Source organism: Papio anubis, chromosome 6 (genome assembly GCF_008728515.1).
Source record: "Papio anubis isolate 15944 chromosome 6, Panubis1.0, whole genome shotgun sequence".
NCBI classification, from domain to species: domain Eukaryota; kingdom Metazoa; phylum Chordata; class Mammalia; order Primates; family Cercopithecidae; genus Papio; species Papio anubis.
In genome coordinates, this window is record NC_044981.1 from 70,687,593 (window position 1) to 70,710,318 (window position 22,726).

General features: G+C 36.3%; 1 protein-coding gene across 14 annotated transcripts in view; it reads right to left on the reverse strand.

Annotated features, from left to right (window-relative positions):
• SENP6 (SUMO specific peptidase 6) overlaps nucleotides 1-22,726 on the reverse strand; it is a 102,125-nt gene that overhangs the window by 24,055 nt on the left and 55,344 nt on the right. For 13 of the 14 annotated variants that reach the window (XM_031667226.1, XM_031667228.1, XM_031667227.1 and 10 more), the window contains 5 exons: nucleotides 16,046-16,191; nucleotides 11,967-12,264; nucleotides 9,077-9,306; nucleotides 4,938-5,108; nucleotides 181-214 (listed from right to left, as the gene is read on the reverse strand). In XM_031667226.1, coding sequence (XP_031523086.1) covers nucleotides 181-214; nucleotides 4,938-5,108; nucleotides 9,077-9,306; nucleotides 11,967-12,264; nucleotides 16,046-16,191 — 879 coding nt within the window. Of the gene's footprint in view, nucleotides 1-180; nucleotides 215-4,937; nucleotides 5,109-9,076; nucleotides 9,307-11,966; nucleotides 12,354-16,045; nucleotides 16,192-22,726 lie in introns of all 14 variants that reach the window. The other variant, XM_031667237.1, reaches the window with a different exon arrangement.

The following is a 22,726-nucleotide window of genomic DNA, read 5'->3' on the forward strand; positions in this document are numbered from 1 at the left end:
TTAGGCTCTGTGATATTTCTGAATGAAATTTACACCAAGATATATGCCCTTTGATAAGAAGATATATGTAACAACTAACCATCTTAATAAATTCTATGAATATTTTTAAATCTTTTATTCCTGTAAAGTGCTTTGGTGTAAAGAAAGCTTTAGTGAGTAAAAAAACATAAAATAGCTTACCGTCTAGCTGTATCTTGATAAAATCTAAACAAAACTAAAAAAGAAGATGAATTAGTATTGCTCTAGACTTACAAAGAAAGGCAGGTTTCACTTTTCTATTCAAGTACTTAGAATGTTTCCTATATTACTCGTTTATCTCTTAAAATCCCACAGAGAGGTTGGTATAACATTATAATGAACACCTAAATATTCCTTACCTAAATTCACTAACTGTTAAACTGTTAACATCTTGCCACATCCCTTCCATCACTCTTTCTTTTCTTTTTTTTTTTAACTTTTATTTTAGGTTCAGGGGTACATGCGCAGGTTTGTTATATAGGTAAACTGCACGTCATGGGGGTTTGACATTCACTGAATGGTTTTTGCATCTATTGATGGTCCTTGCCTGAATTATTTATTACTGGTGGTTACAAAATGGTATTTTCTAACTAATTATTTCAATGTGGAAAAGACACATTAAGCCTACTACAGCCTGAATTATTTTACAGAAGTTAACAGATTCAAAAAAAGAGGCAAGTATTTTGAAATGCATTAAAAAACAAGACAAACGAATACATACAGGGATGAATAGATATATAGAAAGCAAATACAATAAAATGCTAATAGTAGAACTTAGCTGGGAGTTATATAAAGTTCACTGCAAAATTCTTTCAACTTTTCAGTGTGAAGATTTTTATAATGTAACAAGAGAAAGGAAATATAAAATAAATTTAGCAATTACTACAATAATTAATTGCAAAGTCTAGAATGTCACTAAACATACTCTCTAAAGATTGCGTTTGAAAGGAGGATGTTAACTGGTTTCTCTGGGAAGTAATACATTATTTGGGGACATTAAGCACGGGTACTGGCAGGGAATGGTGGCTTTTAACCGTTATCCCAGCATTTTGGGAGGATTGCTTGAGCCCAGGAGTTTGAGATCAGCCTGGCCAATATAACATGGTGAAACCCCGTCTCTACTAAAAGTATAAAAAATTAGCCACGCATGGTAATGCATGCCTGTAATCCCGGCTACTCAGGAGGCTGAGGCAGGAGAATCGTTTGAACCCGGAAGGCAGAGGTTGCAATGAGCCAAGATTGTGCCACTGCACTCCACCCTGGGCAAAAATAGTGAGACATCATCTCAAAAAAAGAAAAATGTAGCCGGGTATAGATGGCATGTGCCTATAGTCCCAACTACTTGGGGCCTGAGGTGGAAGGACTGCTTGTGCCTAGGAGTTCAAGGTTACAGTTAGCTATGACTGCAGCACTGAACTGGGGAACAAAGAGAGACCTCATCACTAAAAAAAAAAAAAAAAAAAAAAAGTACTGTAGCTTGCGAAACGTTCTAGCATACATGGATGTTGACACTGTATGTTTTGGAAAAATGTTAGCTGATTCAAAAAGTGTCAATAATGACGACATAAAGCATTCACTCATTCATTTATTTATCTGAGAATGAGTCTCGCTCTGTCACCCAAGCTGGAAGGCAGTGGCACAATCTTGGCTCACTGCAACCTCCACCTTCCGGGTTCAAGTGATTCTCCTGCCTCAGCCTCCCTAGTCGCTGGGGTTACAGTGCACACCACCACACCCCGCTAATTTTTGTAGTCTTAGTAGAGATGGGGTTTTACCATGTTGACTAGGCTGGTCTCAAATTCCTGACCTCAAGTGATCCACCTGCCTCAGCCTCCCAAAGTGCTGGGAATACAGCCACCACACCTGGCTGACATTATGCATTTAAATAAAATTGTTGCATAAGATAAAGGAATTGAAGGAAGTTATATCTAAATACTTGTCATTTAGAAATATGTAAGTAAATCACACATAAATATTAATATTATAAGTAGACACCAGGCTGGGTGCGGTGGCTCACATCTGTAATCCCAGCACTTTGGGAGGCCAAGGTGGGTGGATCACCTGAGGTCAGGAGTTCAACACTAGCCTGGTCAAGATGATGAAACCCCATCTCTACTAAAAATACCAAAATTAGCCAGGCATGGTGGCAGGCACCTGTAATCTCAGCTACTTGAGAGGCTGGGGTAGGAGAATTGCTGGAACCCAAGAAGTGGAGGCTGCAGTGAGCCGAGATTGCACCACTGCACTCCAGCCTGGGCCAACAACAGTGAGACTCAGTTTCAAAAAAAAAAAAAAAAAAAAAGTGGACATTGGTCTATTTCATCTACATTGTGAAAGTTTCTAAATTTAAACTGAATAAAAACCTTGATTTTATATATTCTCATTTGAAAAATGAGGGATTACTTTGAATTTGCGCATATGTGGTATTCCTAATAATATATGCCACCTTACTTCCTTAAAAAAGCACTTGCTTTTAAATAAAATAGACACTTCTAAATAATGCCACTTGGCTGGGTGCAGTGGCTCACACCTGTAATCCCAGCACTTTGGGAGGCCGAGGCAGGCGGATCACGAGGTCAGGAGATCGAGACCATCCTGGCTAACACAGTGAAACCCCGTCTCTACTAAAACTACAAAAAATTAGCCGGGCATGGTGGTCGGCGCCTGTAGTCCCAGCTACTTAGGAGGCTGAGGCAGGAGAATGGCATGAACCCGGGAGACAGAGCTTGCCGTGAGCTGAGATGGCGCCACTGCACTCTAGCCTGGGCGACAGAGTGAGACTCTGTCTCAAAATAATAATAATAATAATGCCAATTATATCACCGAGCGAATTAAAATGATTAAATTATCTAATAATAAATAAGTGTAGAATTTTATAAAACACTGAATATAGTAAAACATTTAAAACCTGTTTCTCAGATTAATCATAACTTGGCAGATAAATCATTTCACTACAAAACATAAGGAGGTTATGTTCAAGAAGAAGAAGAAAATATCAAATCATCTTTTTATTTATACTATCTGAAGAAGATACAGATCTACTAATTATTCTTCAACGCAGAACGCCCTTTGCGAAAAATCTCATGCTACAAGTAAGGCTAATACTACACTGCAAATTTCGACATTATATTTTTTGGCTGGAATATTTCATTTAGCATTATAATTTTTAAACTGACAATTTTACGTTACATATACTGCCTTTTATTTTTTTAACTAAATTTAAAAAGTTTTTCTTCACTGTAGCAAATATAACCAATTAGAAAAAATTCACCCAAATTTTAATATGGTTCTTCATAGCTTTAAGACTAAATATGTAACTTTCTAATTAAATGTCTAAATCACCAGCAAAACCTTACTCATCACACTGAAGAGTTATAAATAACAGTGCTAATGTGGGAGAAAACCATAAAAGTTACAGGGCACTCCTGAAAATTTTTGAGGTACAAAGTGACACAGAGTGACATTTTTGTTAATGGACAGAAACCAGGAAAGACAGTCTGCAGTATGAGGGCTGTAACAAAATACAAATTTCATAAATCCCTAAAAACACTGACATATGTTACAATATTATTGGGCAATAAAGGGTAGATAATTTATATATAATTGGCTTTGAATCTCCAGGGTACTTCTGAAACTTTTAGTTTGTAAATTGTGAGAAGCTTAAGGTTTTTGATGGAAAACAAAAATTTGCTAGATTTGCATAGAGCTGTGCTCTGCTAAGAAATCAGGTTCACATTTCATTTTCTCCTACAAATAATTATTTTTCTTTTGATCATACTGTATTTTAGAACCATGAAGAACCTTTACCAGAAAAGAAACAGTTATTATTCATTACATTAAATAATAAAACACCTTACAACTTTCCTGCTGTGATATAATTATTTCTCTCTCTCTTCTTTTTTTTTTTTTTTGTTTTTGGAGACAGAGGCTCAATCTGTCACCGAGGCTGGAGTGCAGTGGTGCAATCTCGGCTCACTGCAACTTCCACCTCCCAGGTTCAAGCGATTCTCCTGCCTCAGCCTCCCGAGCAGCTGGGACTACAGGCACACGCCACCACGCCCAGCTAATTTTTGTATTTTTAGTAGAGATGGGGTTTCAGCATATTAGCCAGGCTGGTCTCAAACCCGTGACCTCGTGATCCAGCCGCCTTGGCCTCCCAAAGTGCTGCGATTACAGGCGTGAGACACCATGCCCGGCAATAAGTTCTCTTAAAGACAAGTGCTTTATGTAAAAAGGACAATGTTAGGACAATTATGTAAAAAGGATAATATTAGTTTGAAAGAAGAGTTGGAAACACATAGGGACACCAAGTTAAGACATTATAAAATAAAGGCTTACAGAATGCATACAGTGCTGTACAATTAATCTAGCAACAATGTTTAGAATACATTAGAGAGAAAAATGATGACTAAGAAGACTAGTTAAGGAGATTATATTAAAATTTCAAACAGAAAATAAAAACTTGGATTGGTGGCAGAATAGTAAGTACACAGTTATGATGAGTAAGATAAAGTACACAAAGTCCTTTGGGCATTGTGGACAATGAACTAGTACAATGCACAATGCCTTTTGGGCAGCCATTATAGTACAATAATCTATTTCTAGGAGTCTTGATGCTGTAATACATTTTCCAGCAGATCCCAAAGCTTCTGGAATCTTCATTCACTCACTACAGTTCTTTAATATAGTCTTTTCATGCACTTAGCTGGCATGATACTAAATCAGTAACATATTGGAAGGTTTTCTAACTCATTTTAATGGTGAGGAGCTATACTCTTAAAGCAACGTGAAATCTTGAACTAATTTTGATATTCTATTAAATATTTTAATTTACAAATTTAAAATATTATATATTAGCTTTAGCAATGGAATTTTTAATGTTAAAATTGGTATAGTAAAGAGCTTAAGAATGTACTTACAATTACAGGCTCTATTAACAGCCGGAAGAGTGTTCCTACTCGTATACTTCGACAGTTTAAAATGACACTGTCAAAGGAACTTTGGCAGCTTAAAGCTAAAGTATCAACGAAAGCTTCTGGAGAAAACACTTTACGACGTTTTACAGGTGTGTTGATAATAGAATTGCCAAACTAAAAAGGAAAAGAAAATTTTCACTTAATAATTTACCAAAACAAAGCTGCAAGCTAGGTATAAACACATGCAAAGACCCAATAAAAGAAACATAAATATCACAACATAAAACGGATTTCCCTTCAACAGTGTTAGATAAAATTGAAATTCATGGTTTTTATATGACAGTAAATACCTGTATCTTATTTAGCTATACTTTAGTTGTAATATAAATCTGAGTAATAGCATGGCAGTCAAGAATAGTACTCTGGGAATCAGACTGCCTGGATTCAAACAGCCACACCACCTTTTATTTTATTTTATTTTATATGTACTTATTTATTTATTTTTGAGATGGAGTCTCGCTTTGTCACTCAGGCTGGAGTGCAGTGGCGTGATCTCCACTCAACGCAAGCTCTGCCTCCCGGGTTCACGCCATTCTCCTACCTTAGCCTCCCGAGTAGCTTGGACTACTCGCGCCCGCCACCACACCCGGCTAATTTTTTTTTGTATTTTTAGCAGAGACGGGGTTTCACCGTGTCAGCCAGGATGGTCTCAATCTCCTGAACTCGTCATCCGCCCACCTCAGCCTCCCAAAGTGCTGGGAGTACAGGCGTAGCCACCGCGCCCGGCAACACCACCTTTTAAAGATCTGATCTTGGACGGGCACGGTAGCTCACGCCTGTACTCCCAACACTTTGGGAGGCCGAGATGGGCGGATCACCTGAGGTCAGGAGTTTGATACTAGCTTGCCCAACACAGTGAAACCTCGTCTCTACTAAAAATACAAAAAATTAGCCGGGTGTGGTGGCAGGTGACTGTAATCCTGCCCACTCAGGAGGCCGAGGCAGGAGAATTGCTTAACTGGGAGGTGGAGGTTGCAGTGAGCCAAGAACACGCCACTGCACTCCAGTCTGGGCGACAAAATCGAAGCTCCTTCTCAAAAACAACAACAACAACAACAACAAAAACTGATCTTGTAAAACTTAATAACTTACGTAAGTTTTGGTTCCCTAAACTCTAAAATATACAGAGTAAGAGTATCTACTCAACTGAGTTAATGCATAAAAAGCAGTTTAGCAGAGTGCTTCATGCACAGTAAAATGCTGCTAGTTATAGTGGCAATGATACTTGAATTAAATCAGCAATTATTTAGAAAGCAAGCAATTTAGGGGAATGGTTATCTGCATTATGAAATAACCCTTCCTTATATATTTACATATTTTAAACTATTTCATTTGTTAAATTATGATTCCAGTCACTTCCAAATAGAAATTAATCATGAACACTTTATATAGGTATATAATTTTAATTAAAAGTAATTATATTAGTATCTTTATTATCATCACAAGAATAAAACAATATCTTGACAGAAAATAAGGGAAAAGAATGTCCACCATTCCCATTATCCTTCTAAAGGTATTTCTATGACATATGTCACAGGAAAAAATATGTATTTTAAACAAAATATGATCATATATATGATATAAAATCATACATATATGATTTTGTGAACTGCTTTTTCAGGCTTATTAACAGATTTATCATTAATATTCTCCATTACTGTTACTATTTTTTGAGATGGAGTCTCACTCTGTTGCACAGGCTAGAGTGCAGTGACATGATCTCGGCTCACTGCAACCTCCACCTCCCTAGGGGGTTCAAGCAATTCTCCTGCCTCAGCCTCCCACGTAGCTGGGATTATAGGCACACGCCTGGCTAATGTTTTTGTACTTTTAGTAGAGACAGGGTTTCACCATGTTGGCCAGACTGGTCTCGAACTCCTGACCTCAGGGAATCTGTCCACCTTGGCCTCCCAAAGTGCTGGGATTACAGGCGTGAGCCACCGCATCCGGTCTATTTTCCCTTATTATTAAAGAAACCTGTTAGAGAGGTTTAAAAGTGTTTTGTTTTGTTTTTAGCTGTAGAGTTACATCTTCAAATGAGAGGTTATTTAGCTCACTAATAAAACAGGTAAGAGCTGCTCCAGTTGAATCTACAGTAAAGGATTTAGTCTAGAATTTGAATGTTCTACCCCCTCCATGGAGCATCATCGAAGACAGTACACACTGAGGTACCCTTATGATTCAGTGTGTCAGTCTGAAAACTGCTCATCTAAACATTCCATTACATGGAAATTCATCATTAATTTAACTGAACTCATATGCTGGACATCTACGTTCTTTCCAATCTCTTGTGATAGCAAACTATTCTTCAAAGAGCATTTTTGCAGTCCAGTCAATTGTGGTACACATTTAGAATTACTGCCAAACTGTCCTCAACAGTTAAATCAACTTATACACTCAACATTCCACTTCTCCAAACACTGATCAAGATGAGACAATATCATAGTTTTAAAATTTTCAGCAATCTGAAGTTCACAAAAGGTATTTTAATTTCATTTTCACTACTTTGATTACTATGTTTTTTTGAATTCTATTCATTTCCTTTCCTTATGTCCCTATGGTTTGCCTCTATTTCTTGATTTTTAAAAAATTAAAAATATATTAAGGACTACTTTACACTTTGTCACATAGCTTACTATTTTTCCATTTGCATTTATCTATCAAATTGTGTTGAGTGTTTTGCTACACTGTTCTACTTTTCATTTAATCAGATATATTCATCTTTTCATTTACTATTTTTGCTTGTGCTACCATGTTGGAAAGGCATTCTGTAAGACTACATAAAAATATTAATCCAGCCGGGTACAGTGGCTTGCACCTGTAATCCCAGCCTGGGTGATAGAGCAAGATCCCCCCTTTAAATAAGTAAGTAAATAAATAAATCCATATATTTTTCTATTATCCTTATGATTACTTTTGTTGTTTCTCATTTTTTAAGGTTCCCATCTTAACAACCAAGTATATATGTTCCCATATTTTTATCTGTACTCCTATGAACACACTGACATGTATAAACACACACACAATTTAACATACAAGTTTATTATTTTATAAAAATGTTCTTACTAAAATAATATACACATATTTCCTTAATTTGGTATTCTCACTTAACAATATCATGCAGATATCCTAAAAGTCACTGATATAAGTTCTAATTTTTATTTTCAATGGCTGCATCATATGGATATACCATAACTTCTTCAGCTATATCCATATTAACAGGCAATGACTTTGCCAATAATCATGTCTGTATATAAAGTCTTATGTACTGGGGAAGATGGAGTCTAAGGAATTATTTGGTCAAATAGTACATATTAAAAATTTTTTAATGGTCATTTTTACATTTCTTTCCCAAAAGACCATAGTAACTTTCTTTTCTATCAGCAAACTAGGAAAGTATCCTTTCCCTTGGATTCTTGACAACAGCACAATATTAACTGATTTTGCAACAATTTTTAAAGTCCATTGAATACAGTTGTATTTCATTTTCCTTAATTTGCACTTTTCATGTGGTAGTTTACTGCATGAATTTTCTATTTTTGTCCATTCTTATCCTTTGTTCACTTTATTTTTATCTTGTAAATTTTAAGAGTTCTTAGTCTATTACAGACATTAAAATATTATGTCATCTGCATTACAAATAGTTGTTCTAGATATTGTTTGTCTATTGACATCATCCATATTACCTTTTTCCATGTGAACTTTTTGAAACTTTTATAGTAAAATATAAAACATAACATAATGAAACATACTATTACAGTAAAATATATCCCTGTTAAAATGACTTCTCTCCTCTGCTAGATTTTATAAGAAATCTTTGTACATACTGACATTTTATTGTAAGGTTGATACTGTGTTTTCTTGTTGAATTTTTTAAACTTTAAGCCTTAAGTTTAATTGAAACTTATTTTTGTATATGGCTTAATGTTCTTTCAAATAATCTCCCACGTAGTATTTAAGCCCCACTTAATGAATAATCCATCGTCTTCTCCTGGTGCTACCAAACTTTGCCTTCTAAAAAACGTTTACACCCCAAAATGGAGGCATTAATCTGAACAAATGTCAATAAATGTGAAAAGTACCTGGTCTTTCATTCTTGCTTTTCTTGGCAATGTAACTGTACTTAACTCTGAGTCTTCTGGAATGCTTCGTAGTTCACGCTCTACTCTGCAAGTATTTTCATTTAGTGCTGCTTCTACTTTTCCAGTGGATGGTGCAGGGGAAGAACATGCTGAATCAGCAGGCTGAGGAGATATGCTCTCTCTTCTGTTAGTTCTGTCGTTGTCATCATCATCATCACTGGACAAAATGACTAAAAGTATTTTAATAATTTATAATTTATATTAAAACTACAGTCATAATTTTATATTTCATTTCTGTCCATTAAAAAGTCAAATAAATTACCAAAATGGAAAACACACTGAATTTGCTTTGGACCTCCTCCAGATCTAAGATTAATAAAAATGAATGAAGATACAATCCATTCTATCTGATAAAAAGTTAAATCTGAAGAAAGCATTAAGACTTGGCATCTTTTAAAAAAATTATACAAATATAAAATTTGATTTTACAATTCATCATCACTCACCCAAACAGCAATATCAGCAAGTTACAAGAAGAATGGTAGGTCCATTTCAGAGTCCCAAAAAATTTAAGGTGTAAAAAATAATTTGCATACAACTTGTTCGCAAAATAGCACGCATTGTAAATATGTGTGAAACTCCATGTAGTCAAGTTTTTTTTTTTTTTTTTGAGATGGAATCTCATTCTGTCACCCAGGCTGGAGTACAGTGGTGCAATCTTGGCTCACTGCAACCTCTGCCTTCTGGGTTCAAGTAATTCTCCTGCCTCAGCCTCCTGAGTAGCTGGGATTACAGGTGTGCACCACCACACCCAGCTAATTTTTGTATTTTTAGTAGAGATGGGGTTTCACCATGTTGGCGAGGCTGGTCTTGAACTCACGACCTCAGGTGATCCACCTGCCTTAGCTTCCCAAAGTGCTGGGATTATAGGCTTGAGCCACTGCGCCCGGCCATGGCCAAGTAATTTTATCTCACACAGGAAGTTACTAAAATCTTAACTGGTCCTTGGAAAAATCTGGACCAGTACCTAATGTTCAATAAGTCTTGCTGATAATAAATGGACGTGAGCAAGAAAAGACACTACAATGGTAATTTGCTCTTATACCTTGTACTCATTACTGAATCTTAGCGAATCTATCTCTGTATCTTAATTCCGCAAAGCCACTCATTTTGTATTTGAGTCAAATACAAACTCCTTGCTATGGTTTATAAATTTACATAATCTGGCCCCTGCCTATCTGTCCAATTTTCTCATAATATTCTGTTTTTTGTTTCTTTATCCTCCAGGCACACTAGTCAGTATTTCTGTCCCTCAAACACCACAAGCTTGCTCCTGCCTGAATTCTACTTCCCTCAATATTATGCATTCTGGCCACCAAGTTTTAGTTTACATATCACTTTGATAACCCAATAAAGTAAGCACACTCACAGTCAAATTAACTGATTTAAATCTTCTGTTGTTCTTTGTTGCAGATGTTCGCTTGCTTATCTGTTTCCCCCTGCTACACATAAACTATAAGACAGCAGGGACATTGTCTTGTTCACTGCTATATCCTCAGGCCTAAAATAGCCTGACACAGAAAAAGCATTCAAAAGTCATATGTTGAAGAATGCATGAACTTGAAAGAGGAATTTTTCTTTATTAGTATTTCAAACATAAATGCTTAATTTTTACTGAGTAATGTACATGTCCCAGAGAAGCATCATCTCAGCATTTCTCTACCTGTCTTATTAATTTTACTGGCCAGTCTCAGGAACAAATACTGAGCATGGTTTCTCTTTCAACACTGGTCTTTCATTAGCAGAAAACCTAACAGGCCGGATTAGACAATCTAAACAGATTTACATACATAGCATTTGGCAGGTGGGGTTTTGCCACTTACTGGTTATTTGGCTCAATTTCTCTTCTCCGTAGAATTAAGGACAGTAAGGGTATCTATTTCACAGAATTGTTGCAAGGAACAAAAGGTATGTAAAATGCTTAGCACAGTACCTGACATATATAGATGTATATATACATACAGATGTACGTGTACACATGTATACAGATTTTTTAAAAAGGCCCATGAACTGTATTTTTAATGAAAAACGGCACAAGTATATATTAAAAGCAAAGTCTAGTGTTCTATTTACAATTATTAATATTTTTTTTTCGCAACAGGGTCTTGCTATACTGCCCTGGTTACACTTCAACTCCTGGACTCAAGCAATTCTCTCATCTCAGTCTCCTGAGTGGCTGGGACACCACTATGCCCAGTTTCTATTTTTTAAAAGAAATTATGCTCATTCTCCACAGTATACACTCTTATCGGTAGCTTGCATTACTCACTTAATTAAGGATCTTGGAAATTACTCTATACAGTTTATCAGATCTTTCACTCCTTTATCGCTGTATACTCTAGTCAACCAATCCCCAATAATTTCTAATCTTTCGCTATTTATTATAAACAAGGACTGCATGCCATATGCATACACACAAGAGTAAAAAGACATGATGCAGATTAGGAACAAATGTGGTAAGGATATTGTATGTCAAATATTTTATTGGGCTACGCGTATTTTATGTTATTTTAGCTCCCCCCACCCCAGAAAAAATTTCACTATCAGCAGGAGATACACACATTTACAGATCAGAAAGATTAAATTAACCTGGCCAAAGTCCAAATGCTGGTTTTAACTAGCAATTCATCTAAGACTAGGGTCAAGTTCTGTGTTTTTTTTGTTTTTTTTTTTTAAAGTATTTAAGATGGACAGGATGAGAACAAGATTAGTTTTAAGCTCAACACTTACATTAAAAATACATATGGGGTTGGAGAGACTGGTTGTAAAAATATATCTGAAAAATATTGGATTGATATAAGCAATATTAAAAAGGGAGTAAAATACTTACTTGGATCATTTAGGTCTGATAAACTTGTTTTCCTTTCTTTCAAGTTTGTGATTTTGGGTATTTTTGCCCCAGGTAAAATGACTTTTCCATTAGTCTGTAAATAAGTGTGTTTACTCTCATCACAATTCACAATAATATCAATTGGAATCTTTTCCATACTGTTGCCATAAAACTTCTTGGTTGTTAATCCTGTGTTTTGTGACTTCTGTCCTCCAGAATTCTGATGAATTGACGTTCTTAATAATGGTCCAGCAGACTCATTCAAAGTAATAGCTTGTCTGCAATTTCTTTGCAAATCCTTAGGAAAAAGAACACCATAACTTTGGCATTTGGTCTGATTTTCTTTTTCTTTTCCACATTTTGGACAACATTCACGGTGTTCAGAAACTTTAAGTTCCAAAAGAATAAAAGAAATAAAAGATTTTGGCATTTTATTGCATCATTAAGGAATCCCCTCAAAGTCTCAAAATTAAGTCCCTCTCTTCCCCATCATTACCATCATGGCTACCAAGAGATCCTAAATAAGTCATGTTAGTTGGGATTTAATATCAAGATGCTGGAAGAAATTTTCAAGACTATCCAGTCTAGCAGTCAGCTATATATAACTTAACTGTCACCAAGAATCTGAGGATACGATCACGCTGAGTACTGACTGGTTCCATTACATTAGTGTCTACAATAAAGGTAAAGGGGGCATATCTAAATGAAAAGAACTCCATGGAAAAGTGCTATTTCTTCTCATAAAATTGACACTAAAACAGAAAAAACACATTCCTACTATTAAAATCCCCAAGATTAAAATATGAAAGGAAGTATGTTCTGAGCTATTACCATACGCCTTCCATCAGCTAAGAAACATGTATCTTGGAACTCTGTGAGAATTAGGAACAAAATGTAGATACACTACACTAAGATAAAAAAACTTTCATGATAAAAACTAGAGATTAACATTTTATGAACCTAATTCTCTAAAAACTAGAATCTTAATACTGCTCAGTTTTAGTAGAGAATACTGTAAAGTAATACATTTTCATAAACATTTTATGTTAAGTGTAATTTCTTTTGGAAAACAAAAACTGACTAAGCCTGGACATTGTGGCTCAGTTCTGTAATCCCAACACATTGGGAGGCTGAGGCAGTAGGACTGTTTAGGGTCAAGAGTTCGAGACCAGCCTGGGCAACATAGCAACATCCAATTTCTCCAAACAAAAAAAATTCAAGAAAAAGAAAAACTGATTAAAATCTCATTCCCTGCTTTGGTCAGAAGTGGAAGGCTTTTTACAAAATTAAATAATTCCAAACTACATATCACAAAGTATCTGCAAGACTACCTATAAATAACCAACTGCACTTAATAAGTCTGTCTTTGAGACTATGTCATTTTTATTAAATATCCTAAAGATGTTAATCCCATTAAATTCACAGACCTTGTTTTCTTTTTCATTTATTTATTTATTTATTTATTTAGAGAAGGAGATTTGCTCTTGTTGCCCAGGCTGGAGTGTAATGGCACGATCTCGGCTTACTGCAACCTCTGCCTTCAGGGTTCAACAGATTCTCCCGCCTCAGCCTCCCAAGTAGCTGGGACTACAGGTGCCCACCACCATGCTCAGCTAATTTTTGTATTTTTAGTAGAGACAGGATTTCACCATATTGGCCAGATTGGTTTCAAACTCCTGACCTCAGGTGATCCACCTGCCTCGGCCTCCCAAAGTGCTGGGATTACAGGCGTGAGCCACCGCACCTGGCCCACAGATCTTGTTTTCTTACAAGTGGTACATAGTGTAGAATTTCAGAGACTATACGTGGAAAGAAAAACCACTAACTTTGTCTAGGAATTAGAGATTACATAGAGGCTGGCTATAATTCTTTACCTCCACTAAGAAGAAAACTAGAACAACTGGCATAGGAATAGAGTAAAAGAAGACGACTTTTATTAAAAAGTAATTATTGTTGTGTTTAATACCTAGGTGATGGGATGATCTGTGCAGCAACCACCACAGCACGTTTACCTATGTAACAAACCTGCACATCCTGTATGTGTATCCCTGAACTTTAAAAACAAACAAACTGAGGTTTTCAGTGGGCATGTCCACTGGACGAAAGATGTTGTATCTAGGGAGGAGCTTTCCTTCTCCTTTATCTAGGCTAATCAGTAGGTGATATCAGTATGGTCTGAGCCAAACTTAGGTTGGCATGGCAGGACATTACCACATAAAGAAAAACTAAGCTAACAGGTAAATACACTGGGAATGATGGGAGTCAAGTTAATCACTTCTGGAGAAGGGAGTTACAAACATGAAACGTGGGAAAAATTAAAGTCAGTGGTGTTGGACTGGAATTAGAGTTATCGTGTGAACTCATGGATTCTAATATGGATTAAATATTAATACATACACGTGTATTTCTTAGCTTTGTCCACTGAGAAGGCCGAGAAACAATAATGCCCACATGAATGAACATAACTAGTGTCCAAACATGTTCCCTCCACTTAAAGGAGAAGATATTTCCTTTTCCTCGTATGCACGGCTCCTCGGAGAAATGAATGACTCTAGGGCTGAGACAGAAATACAAGATAATGGCCGGGCACAGTGGCTCAGCCTGTAATCCCAGCACTTTGGGAGGCTGAGGTGGGTGGATCACCTGAGGTCAGGAGTTCAAGACCAGTCTGGCCAACATGGTGAAACCCCATCTCTACTAAAAATACAAAAATAAGCCAGGTATGGTGGCATACACCTGTAGTCCCAGATACTCAGGAGGCTGAGACAGAAGAACTGCTTGAACCGAGAGGTGGAGGCTACAGGGAGCTGAGATCGTGCCACCCAGACTCTAGCCTAGGTGACAGAGCAAGACTCCATCTTGAGGAAATGTTATACTAAAAAGCAGAGAAGTGAATGTCATAAATGTCTTCAAAGAATGATAGGGACATGTCAAAAAAAACAGAGGCCAGCCTGAAGGGACTCACATGGAATTTGGGACAATTGAAGTATCAAAGTAAGTCATGAAACATCATGGAAGTTACAGACTATAACCCTTTTGAGTAAAACAACTATTCATATGTACATGCTGATATAAATGAATATATAAATGTGGGATAAGAAATACTTCTAGCTCATGTTAGAAATCTTATTAATAAATTAGTCAAAATACCTATTAACTGACATTGCAGTGAAGAAATCTAGAACATCTTAACTAAGGCAAAATATCATTAATGTGAAAATCAACATCATATGTCTCCTGATATAATGCAGTAAGATTACAGCATCATTTCTGAAGCATTCTTGAAAACTACATACATCATTTACAAACATCAGACAAACCCAACTTGAGGCACAAAGTGTCCTGTACTCCTCAACAAATACCAAGATTATGGAAGATGAGACTATGAAATTATTTCTATCGAAAAAGACTAAAGATTCGTGGAAACTCAATGCAGCACATGACCCTGAATTGAATTCTATACCCATAAAGGACATTTTTTAGGTGAAATTTGAATGGGATTTGTGGATTAGATGGTAATTTCGGATCAATGTTAATTTTGAGATTTTGACAGATGTACTCTAATTATAAAAAAAAAATCAAAAACACACATACTTAAGTATTAAATGGTAAATGGGCATCATGCTTGTAACTTCAACTCAAACAGTACAAAAAAATATGTATACACATGTTTATGGGTAGGCAGGAGGAAGGAGGGAACAAGGCATAGAGAGCGAGGACAATAAAGCAAATGTGAAAAACAAGGAATCTGGAAGATAAATATATAGATTTTCTTTCTACTTTTTTTTTTTTTTTAAACTTTTCAACCTCTTAAAATTATTTGAAAAAATTTCTGGCAGACAGCAATCATTTGAAGTATGTTGCAGGGAAGCGCTGATAAACTCTTTACAGAAAAATAAATTCTATATTTTGGACAAGCATAAAAATGGTCTACTGAAGGCAGAAAAGTTTGCCTAAATAACTTTTCCAGGTCTCTTCTGGTCCTATGATAAAAGATCACCTAGAATTTAATAAGTACTGAAACTAATATTAATAAAAACACAATCTGATTAGCAATAAAGAATAATTTCTCTACTTACCTCCAAATGGGTTAAACATTTTTTTGAAGCAGGAGATAGAGGAGAAGTAGGCTGATAGGTACTACAGTGCCGTTTCTGTTGTACTTTCCTCTTAATTTCAGGCTCCACTTGTGATTCGGACTCTTCTGTTTTCTTCATTATACGTTCTAAAGGAAGGAGAAAAAATAAAGTTTAAGTTTTACTTAAAATAAGCTAGTGTTTCAACAAAAAAATAATCAGAACATAAGACCAAATAATAGTTATATCCTGGCTTACTCTTATTTATTTTTCACTCCTCAGCAGGATCTCCACAATGTGGACCACTTCATCAAGTTATCAATATCCTCTTCCCTTTAACTTCATTTTTTCTACTAAGGTAACACAAACCTTTCCTGTGCCTAACCACTCACATACTCACAAATCCTTTTTTTTTTTTGGAGACAAGGTCGCATTCTGTCGCCCAGGCTAGAGTGCAGTGGCATGTTCATAGCTCACTCTAATCTCAAACACCCTAGCTCAAGTGATCTTCCCACCTCAGCCTCCAAACTAGCTGTAACTACAGGTACGCACCGCCACACTCAGTTAATCTTTTTTCTTATTTGTAGAGACAGGGTCTCCCTGTGTTGCCCAGGCTGGTTTCTTTCTTTTTATCCAAGTCACTTAACTCTAAGAGTAGCAATGAGAAAAATCTGAATTCAAACAGTACAATTGTTTGGTAAAAGAAACTAAACTAAGCCTGCCTCAAGCTAATTTTCTTTTTTAACTTCAGAACACACAAGGTAATTTTTCTCGATATTTTTAATGTAAATTTAATAATTTTCATTACAAATATAATTAGAAGTTTCAAATGATTTGATGAACTCCAAACCAGGACAATTTAAAATTTACCACAATCTGGCTTTATCAGCAAAGGATTAAGTATGCAAAAGGCCAAACATGTTTCTAAAACATAAGTGAAGAATCTGTAAACCAAAATAACCTGCACAATCCTAGCTTTGTTAAATACTTCTACTTCTAGTTTCCCATATTTAATATTCTTCTATCGGTTGGTTTTTAAAAATAAGATTATGTAGACAAAAAAATCAACATTATCTAATATTTAGTTTGATATACAACACTGTCTTAAGAAACCTATATAATTATTCTTGCTTAGTGCAATCACAAAAAGTTTCACTAAGTGATTATCATCCTCTCATTGTTTGCATGTCTATTTTCCTAGACACCAAAGCTAGATGTTTAAGTAATCGATGACTCCTCCTTGTCCCTTCATCTTTACTTCTAAATAGCTCTTAAGTTCACTCTGTCTTCTCCAAACCCACTGCCACTACATTTCTGATGCTTAACTCTTGCCTAAACTGATGTTCTCTATCCCGATTTTGCTCCTTTTAAATCTTTCCTCACTACTGCCAAAGTGACCTAGTTAACAATTGTGACTTTGTCATTCTAACACTCTAACTAAATTCCATCTCTTGGCAAGCAGAAGTTCCTGTTTCAATCTTACTTCCACTCAAACTTTACCTCAAAAAGGTTCATTTCTTCATATGTTCTCTCTTTCACCCTCACATATGCTGTTCTTTTCATAAGTGAAGCTCTGCCAATCTATGTGGTGAATTCAAACCCTTTTTTGTTAAGAAGCTGCCTCTGCCCCACTCTAGGCACAATTAAGCAATCCTTAGTTTTCATAGCTCTCATTTTATTGTTATTTGTACTTCTGTTCCCCCATTGTATTGCCAGCGCTGGGAAGAGCAGAAATGATGTTTTAGTCATGTGTTTTCCCAGTATCTAAAAACTGCACAAGGGCTTAATAAATGTTTCCTGGATTAATGAAGTACATGAGAAACATAAAACTATATGACACATTAAAAAAATTACAGGGGTCGGAGGAAGAGACATTGTCACTACGTCATCTCTGAAAATGGCATAACCTTTGACACACAGAGATAATGACTCATGCACAGATCTAGAACCATAAGGACTTAGCCTCTGGCCAGAGAGTAACTAAAAACTGCTTTTTTTCTCCCGAGATCTAAAATCTGAGGTTACAGAGCAGCTTCTCCAGTCCAGAGCACCCAGGTGTTATTATTTTTATGAAGGCTAAGTTACTTTGTTGAAGAGCTACGATGTGACACTATAAGAAGAAGGCAGACATTTTGGAATCCAGAAAATAAACACAGTTGTCTGAAACACACAACCAATTATTTGAAAAACTTAATGTACAGTAAAGCAGTCTTAAAACATAGGCCCCAACAAGCTTTTTTGGCCTTACTAAATTTGATAATGTACCCAAAGGAAAGCTTTTTTCTTATAAACATACTTCATTAATCTTTTTAAGCCACACAGTATCTTTGCACATTATTTTGCTCAACCATGTATCTAATTAGTTTTCTGCTGCATTCTGGAGACTGACATTTAAAAAAACAGTATCATTTCATCTTGATTATGTAATCACACTCTTCTCTTCACCATACCTATATCAACATGTTCATGTTACATTTTCTCTACCATCATAAGAGGGAAACAAACGTCCCAAGCTTTGATATAATGCAAAATTTTAATTGATAATAGAGAAAAATGACATTAAAATTCTGATCCCTACCTAAATCAAGGTTTTTAATAAGGTTCCGAAGGAAAGAGATAGAAAAAGGAACCAATGAAGAAGGTTAAGCTGAGACTTTCGAAACCAACGTCATGAGGAGAAATGATAAATGACTGACAGTGTAGGAAACTAGAGTACAGAGAGTCAAGAAAAAAACACAAAAAATGTTAGCCTCAGGGTTAAGAAATTCCATTAGGATTCCATTTTCTAGGGAAAGAAGAGAAAAACACTTGAGAAGATCTGGTAACTCAAGTAAATGAACTAGTCTCAAATTACAGCAGAAACATAAAATTGCAAAAAGCTTAAGATTGGACTGGTTCAAGGATGGCAAATACTTAATAAGTGGCCCGTGGAAGTTTTACTAGCTAAGTGATCACAGAAGTGATTTTTGCTAGGCTGTTGTAGCCTCAAATCCCCAACAGATTACTCCAGAGAAGTATTTAAGATGAAAACCATGTAACATTATGCTGAATCCCTCTTACAGGGATGAGAAAGAGAATAAAGAGTATTTACCAAAGACCCTATGGTAGGAACATGAAGATTAGGATACTCCCTTCTAGACTTTGTAGCTCAATGTTTTGTTTTGTTTTGTTTGTTTTTGTTTTTTTGAGATGGAGTCTTGCTCTGTCGCCCAGGCTGGAGTGCAGTGGCGTAATCTCAGCTCACTGAACCTCTGCCTCCAGGGGTTCACGCAATTCTCCTGCCTCAGCCTCCTGAGTAGCTGGGATTACAGGTATGCATCACCATGCCTGGCTAGTTTTTGTATTTTTAGTACAGACAGGGTTTTGCCATGTTGGCCAGGCTGGTCTCGAACTCCTGGCTTCAGGTGATCTACCCACCTCAGCCTCCCAAAGTGCTGGGATTACAGGCGTGAACCACCACAACCAGCCTAGTTCAATGTCTTTTTAAATACACTACACTACTTCCAGGTATGCACCAAAGGGGAGACTATGGAAGATATTACTGGGTAAGCGTGATCTATATACAGGTGGGATATAAATAGAACACATTTAAAAAATCAAGTTAAAAAAAAGATCCTCCATAAAAAGAAAGTTCATAGCAGCTTTATTCTTAATAGACAAAAACTGGAAACAACCCAGGTGTCCATCATCAGGAAAATTGATAAATAACTTGGTATACCCATACAATGCAATGTTAAAAAGAAACAAACTATTGATGCAAGCAACAGTATGGATGAATATCAAAAAAAGATCCTGAGTGAAAGAAGCCTCACATAAGAGTATACAGTGCATTACTCCATTTACATGAAGTCCTAGAACAGATAAAATTAATCTATGCTAGGAAAAATCAGAACAATGCTTACATTTGAGGGGGAAGAGGTAGGGACTAACCGTGAAAGAACATGAGGGAACTTTCTAAGGTGCTGATACTATTTGTACTATGTCTTCGTGGGGATTTTGGTTAGAAAGGGATATGTAGTTTTCAAATTTTATTGAACTATATACTTAAGATTTATGTATTTCATTGTAGTAAATTTTATTTCAAAAGAAAGAATGTGAGGGCGATCTGGCTGTAACATCTGTCACCCCAATGATCGCCAGGGGTAACTGCGCTGATCCTGTTGGCTAGGTGGGTGTCTACTTCCTCCCTCATCGCTCCATGCGCATCCCTTCCAAAGCTGCACGCTGGGTTAAAGAGGATGACCATCCCTGATAGAGGAGGACCGTCTTGGGTCAAGGTCTAGGGTATATAAGTAGCTGTGCTCCCCTGCTAGAACCTCCAAACAAGCCCTCAAAAGAAAATAAACTGTAAACAAATATTGAACTCTAGTTAATAATATGCCCACTCAAGTGTTTAGAAGTATACCAGGCGTCTGCAATTGACTTTAAAATGCATCAAAAAAATAAGATGAATTAACGTATAAAGGGATGACTAGAACAGAGAAGTGTTGATTGTAGAATCCATGTGGTAGATATACACATGTTCACTGTAGAAGTCTCAACTTTTCGGCATATTTAAACATTTTTATAATAGAAATTGTGTGAGAAGCAGGGTAAGAAAGAGGCTTAACTTTCTTATTTGTTATTTTAGTTGTGATACTAATATGCTGAAAAATAAGTACCCAGAGGACAGTGATAGAATACAAACGGTTATTTTTATAATGGTTATGTATTTGCTTTTACATTATTTTTTATAATCTTTCAAAAGAGAAAGACAAACTAAAAAAAATGCTTTTCTCCATCATGTAGCTGCTGACTGACTTTCAACGTAAAATAAAACTAAAGTCATGTGTCTATCACATTCTCATTATCTTCTTTAAAAATCACTTCTGGCTATATCCTATACTTTTGGCCTATAGGATTTTGTAAGAACTCTTTAGCATGACAATCTACCTCTACTTACTTCTATGGCTTCAACTCTGGCTATCCTCTACCCATTCTCCAATCAAATATATCATTTGTTAAAATAAGATGAGACTCTTTCACCTGTTGTGCCTTTGCATTCCATCCTCATTAGGTGCAAAGCTTTTCCTCCTCGATTTGGTATGTCAAACTCCAATGATTCAAAACTCAGCTTTACTTACGTTTTGTTTTGTTTTTGAGACAGGGTCTCACTCTGTAGCCCAGGCTGGAGTGCAGGGGCGTGATCACAGTGCACTGCAGCCTCAACCTGTGCTCACTGCAGCCTTCACCTGCCAGGCCCAACGGATCCCCCCACCTCTGCATCTTGAGTAGCTGGGACTACAGGTGCTCATAACCACACCTGGCTAATTTTTAAATATTTTATAGAGACAGGGTCTCACTACGTTGGCCAATCTGGTCTTGAACGCCTGGGCTCAAGCGATCCTCCCACCCTGGCCTCCCAAGGTGCTGGGATTACAGGTATGAGCCACCATGCTTGGCGTCATCTTTGTGTGTGAAGATTTAAATAAATCCTGACCACTCCTTTATGATACCACATTTTAAATTGGCTTTTACATACTACTTTCCAACTCTACAACAGTACGTTTACAAGTTTGTAGTCTCTCTAGCTCTTGAGTTTGCCAAAAACAGACACTGTCATTTTATAAAGACATGAGGCAAGCTTGAATTAATAATCATACCTAACTATCAGTGGAAAACTTACAAATATATTTGCAAAACAAACTACTTAAAGAAACACAACATTCCAAAAACATGAGGAGAAAAAATACAGTTGAAATTGATTCCTAGAGCAATTTATTAAATACTTCAGTAGGCATTCCTGACATTCACCCAAATTCATTGAGGGAAAACAAAGTTAATTAATAAAATAATGCTGTTAAATAAAAATGATTTACACGTAAAAACACGTAAATAAATAAAAATAAATCTACAAGGACTTTTGGAAAATAAAGGTGAATATTTTTAAAATTCCAGGGTTTGGAAAAGCTTTACTAAACACAACACTAAGGAAACCCAACTTTAACAACAGGTTCAACCACAATTACTATTTGACAACATTAGAAAAAAGTAAGACCAGGCATGGTGGCTCATGCCTGTAATCCCAGCACTTTGGGAGGCCGAGGCGGGGGGATCACCTGAAGTTGGGAGTTCGAGACCAGCCTGACCAACATGGAGAAACCCCGTCTCCTCTAAAAAATACAAAATTAGCCGGGCATAGTGGCCCAGGCCTGTAATCCCAGCTATTCAGGAGGCTGAGGCAGGAAAATCACTTGAATCTGGGAGGTAGAAGTTGAGGTGAGCTGAGATCGCGCCATTGCACTCCACTTGGGCAACAAGAGTGAGACTCTGTCAAAAAAAGAAAAAAAAGAAAAGAAAGAAAAGAAAAGAAAAGGAGTAACAGAAAAACCACAAAAGGGAAAGAAAGATATCTACATCAGAGATAACAAAGAGTTGCTAAATAAGTAATAAATAGGCAAAGGACATATAAATAAATGGACAGACATAAATAAAAGAAATTCAAATGGCCATTAAACCTGTAAGATATCTCAGCAGTTACGAAGAAAATATAAGAAAAACATTTTGATCAGACTGGCAAAGACTAAAAGAATGATAATCTAAAGTTGCTGAAAAGTGGGAGAAAATAGGCCGACTCAAGTAATACTGTGCTGGGAGCTAACCACCTTTATACAGGGCATTTCTTTTTTTTTTTTTGAGATGGAG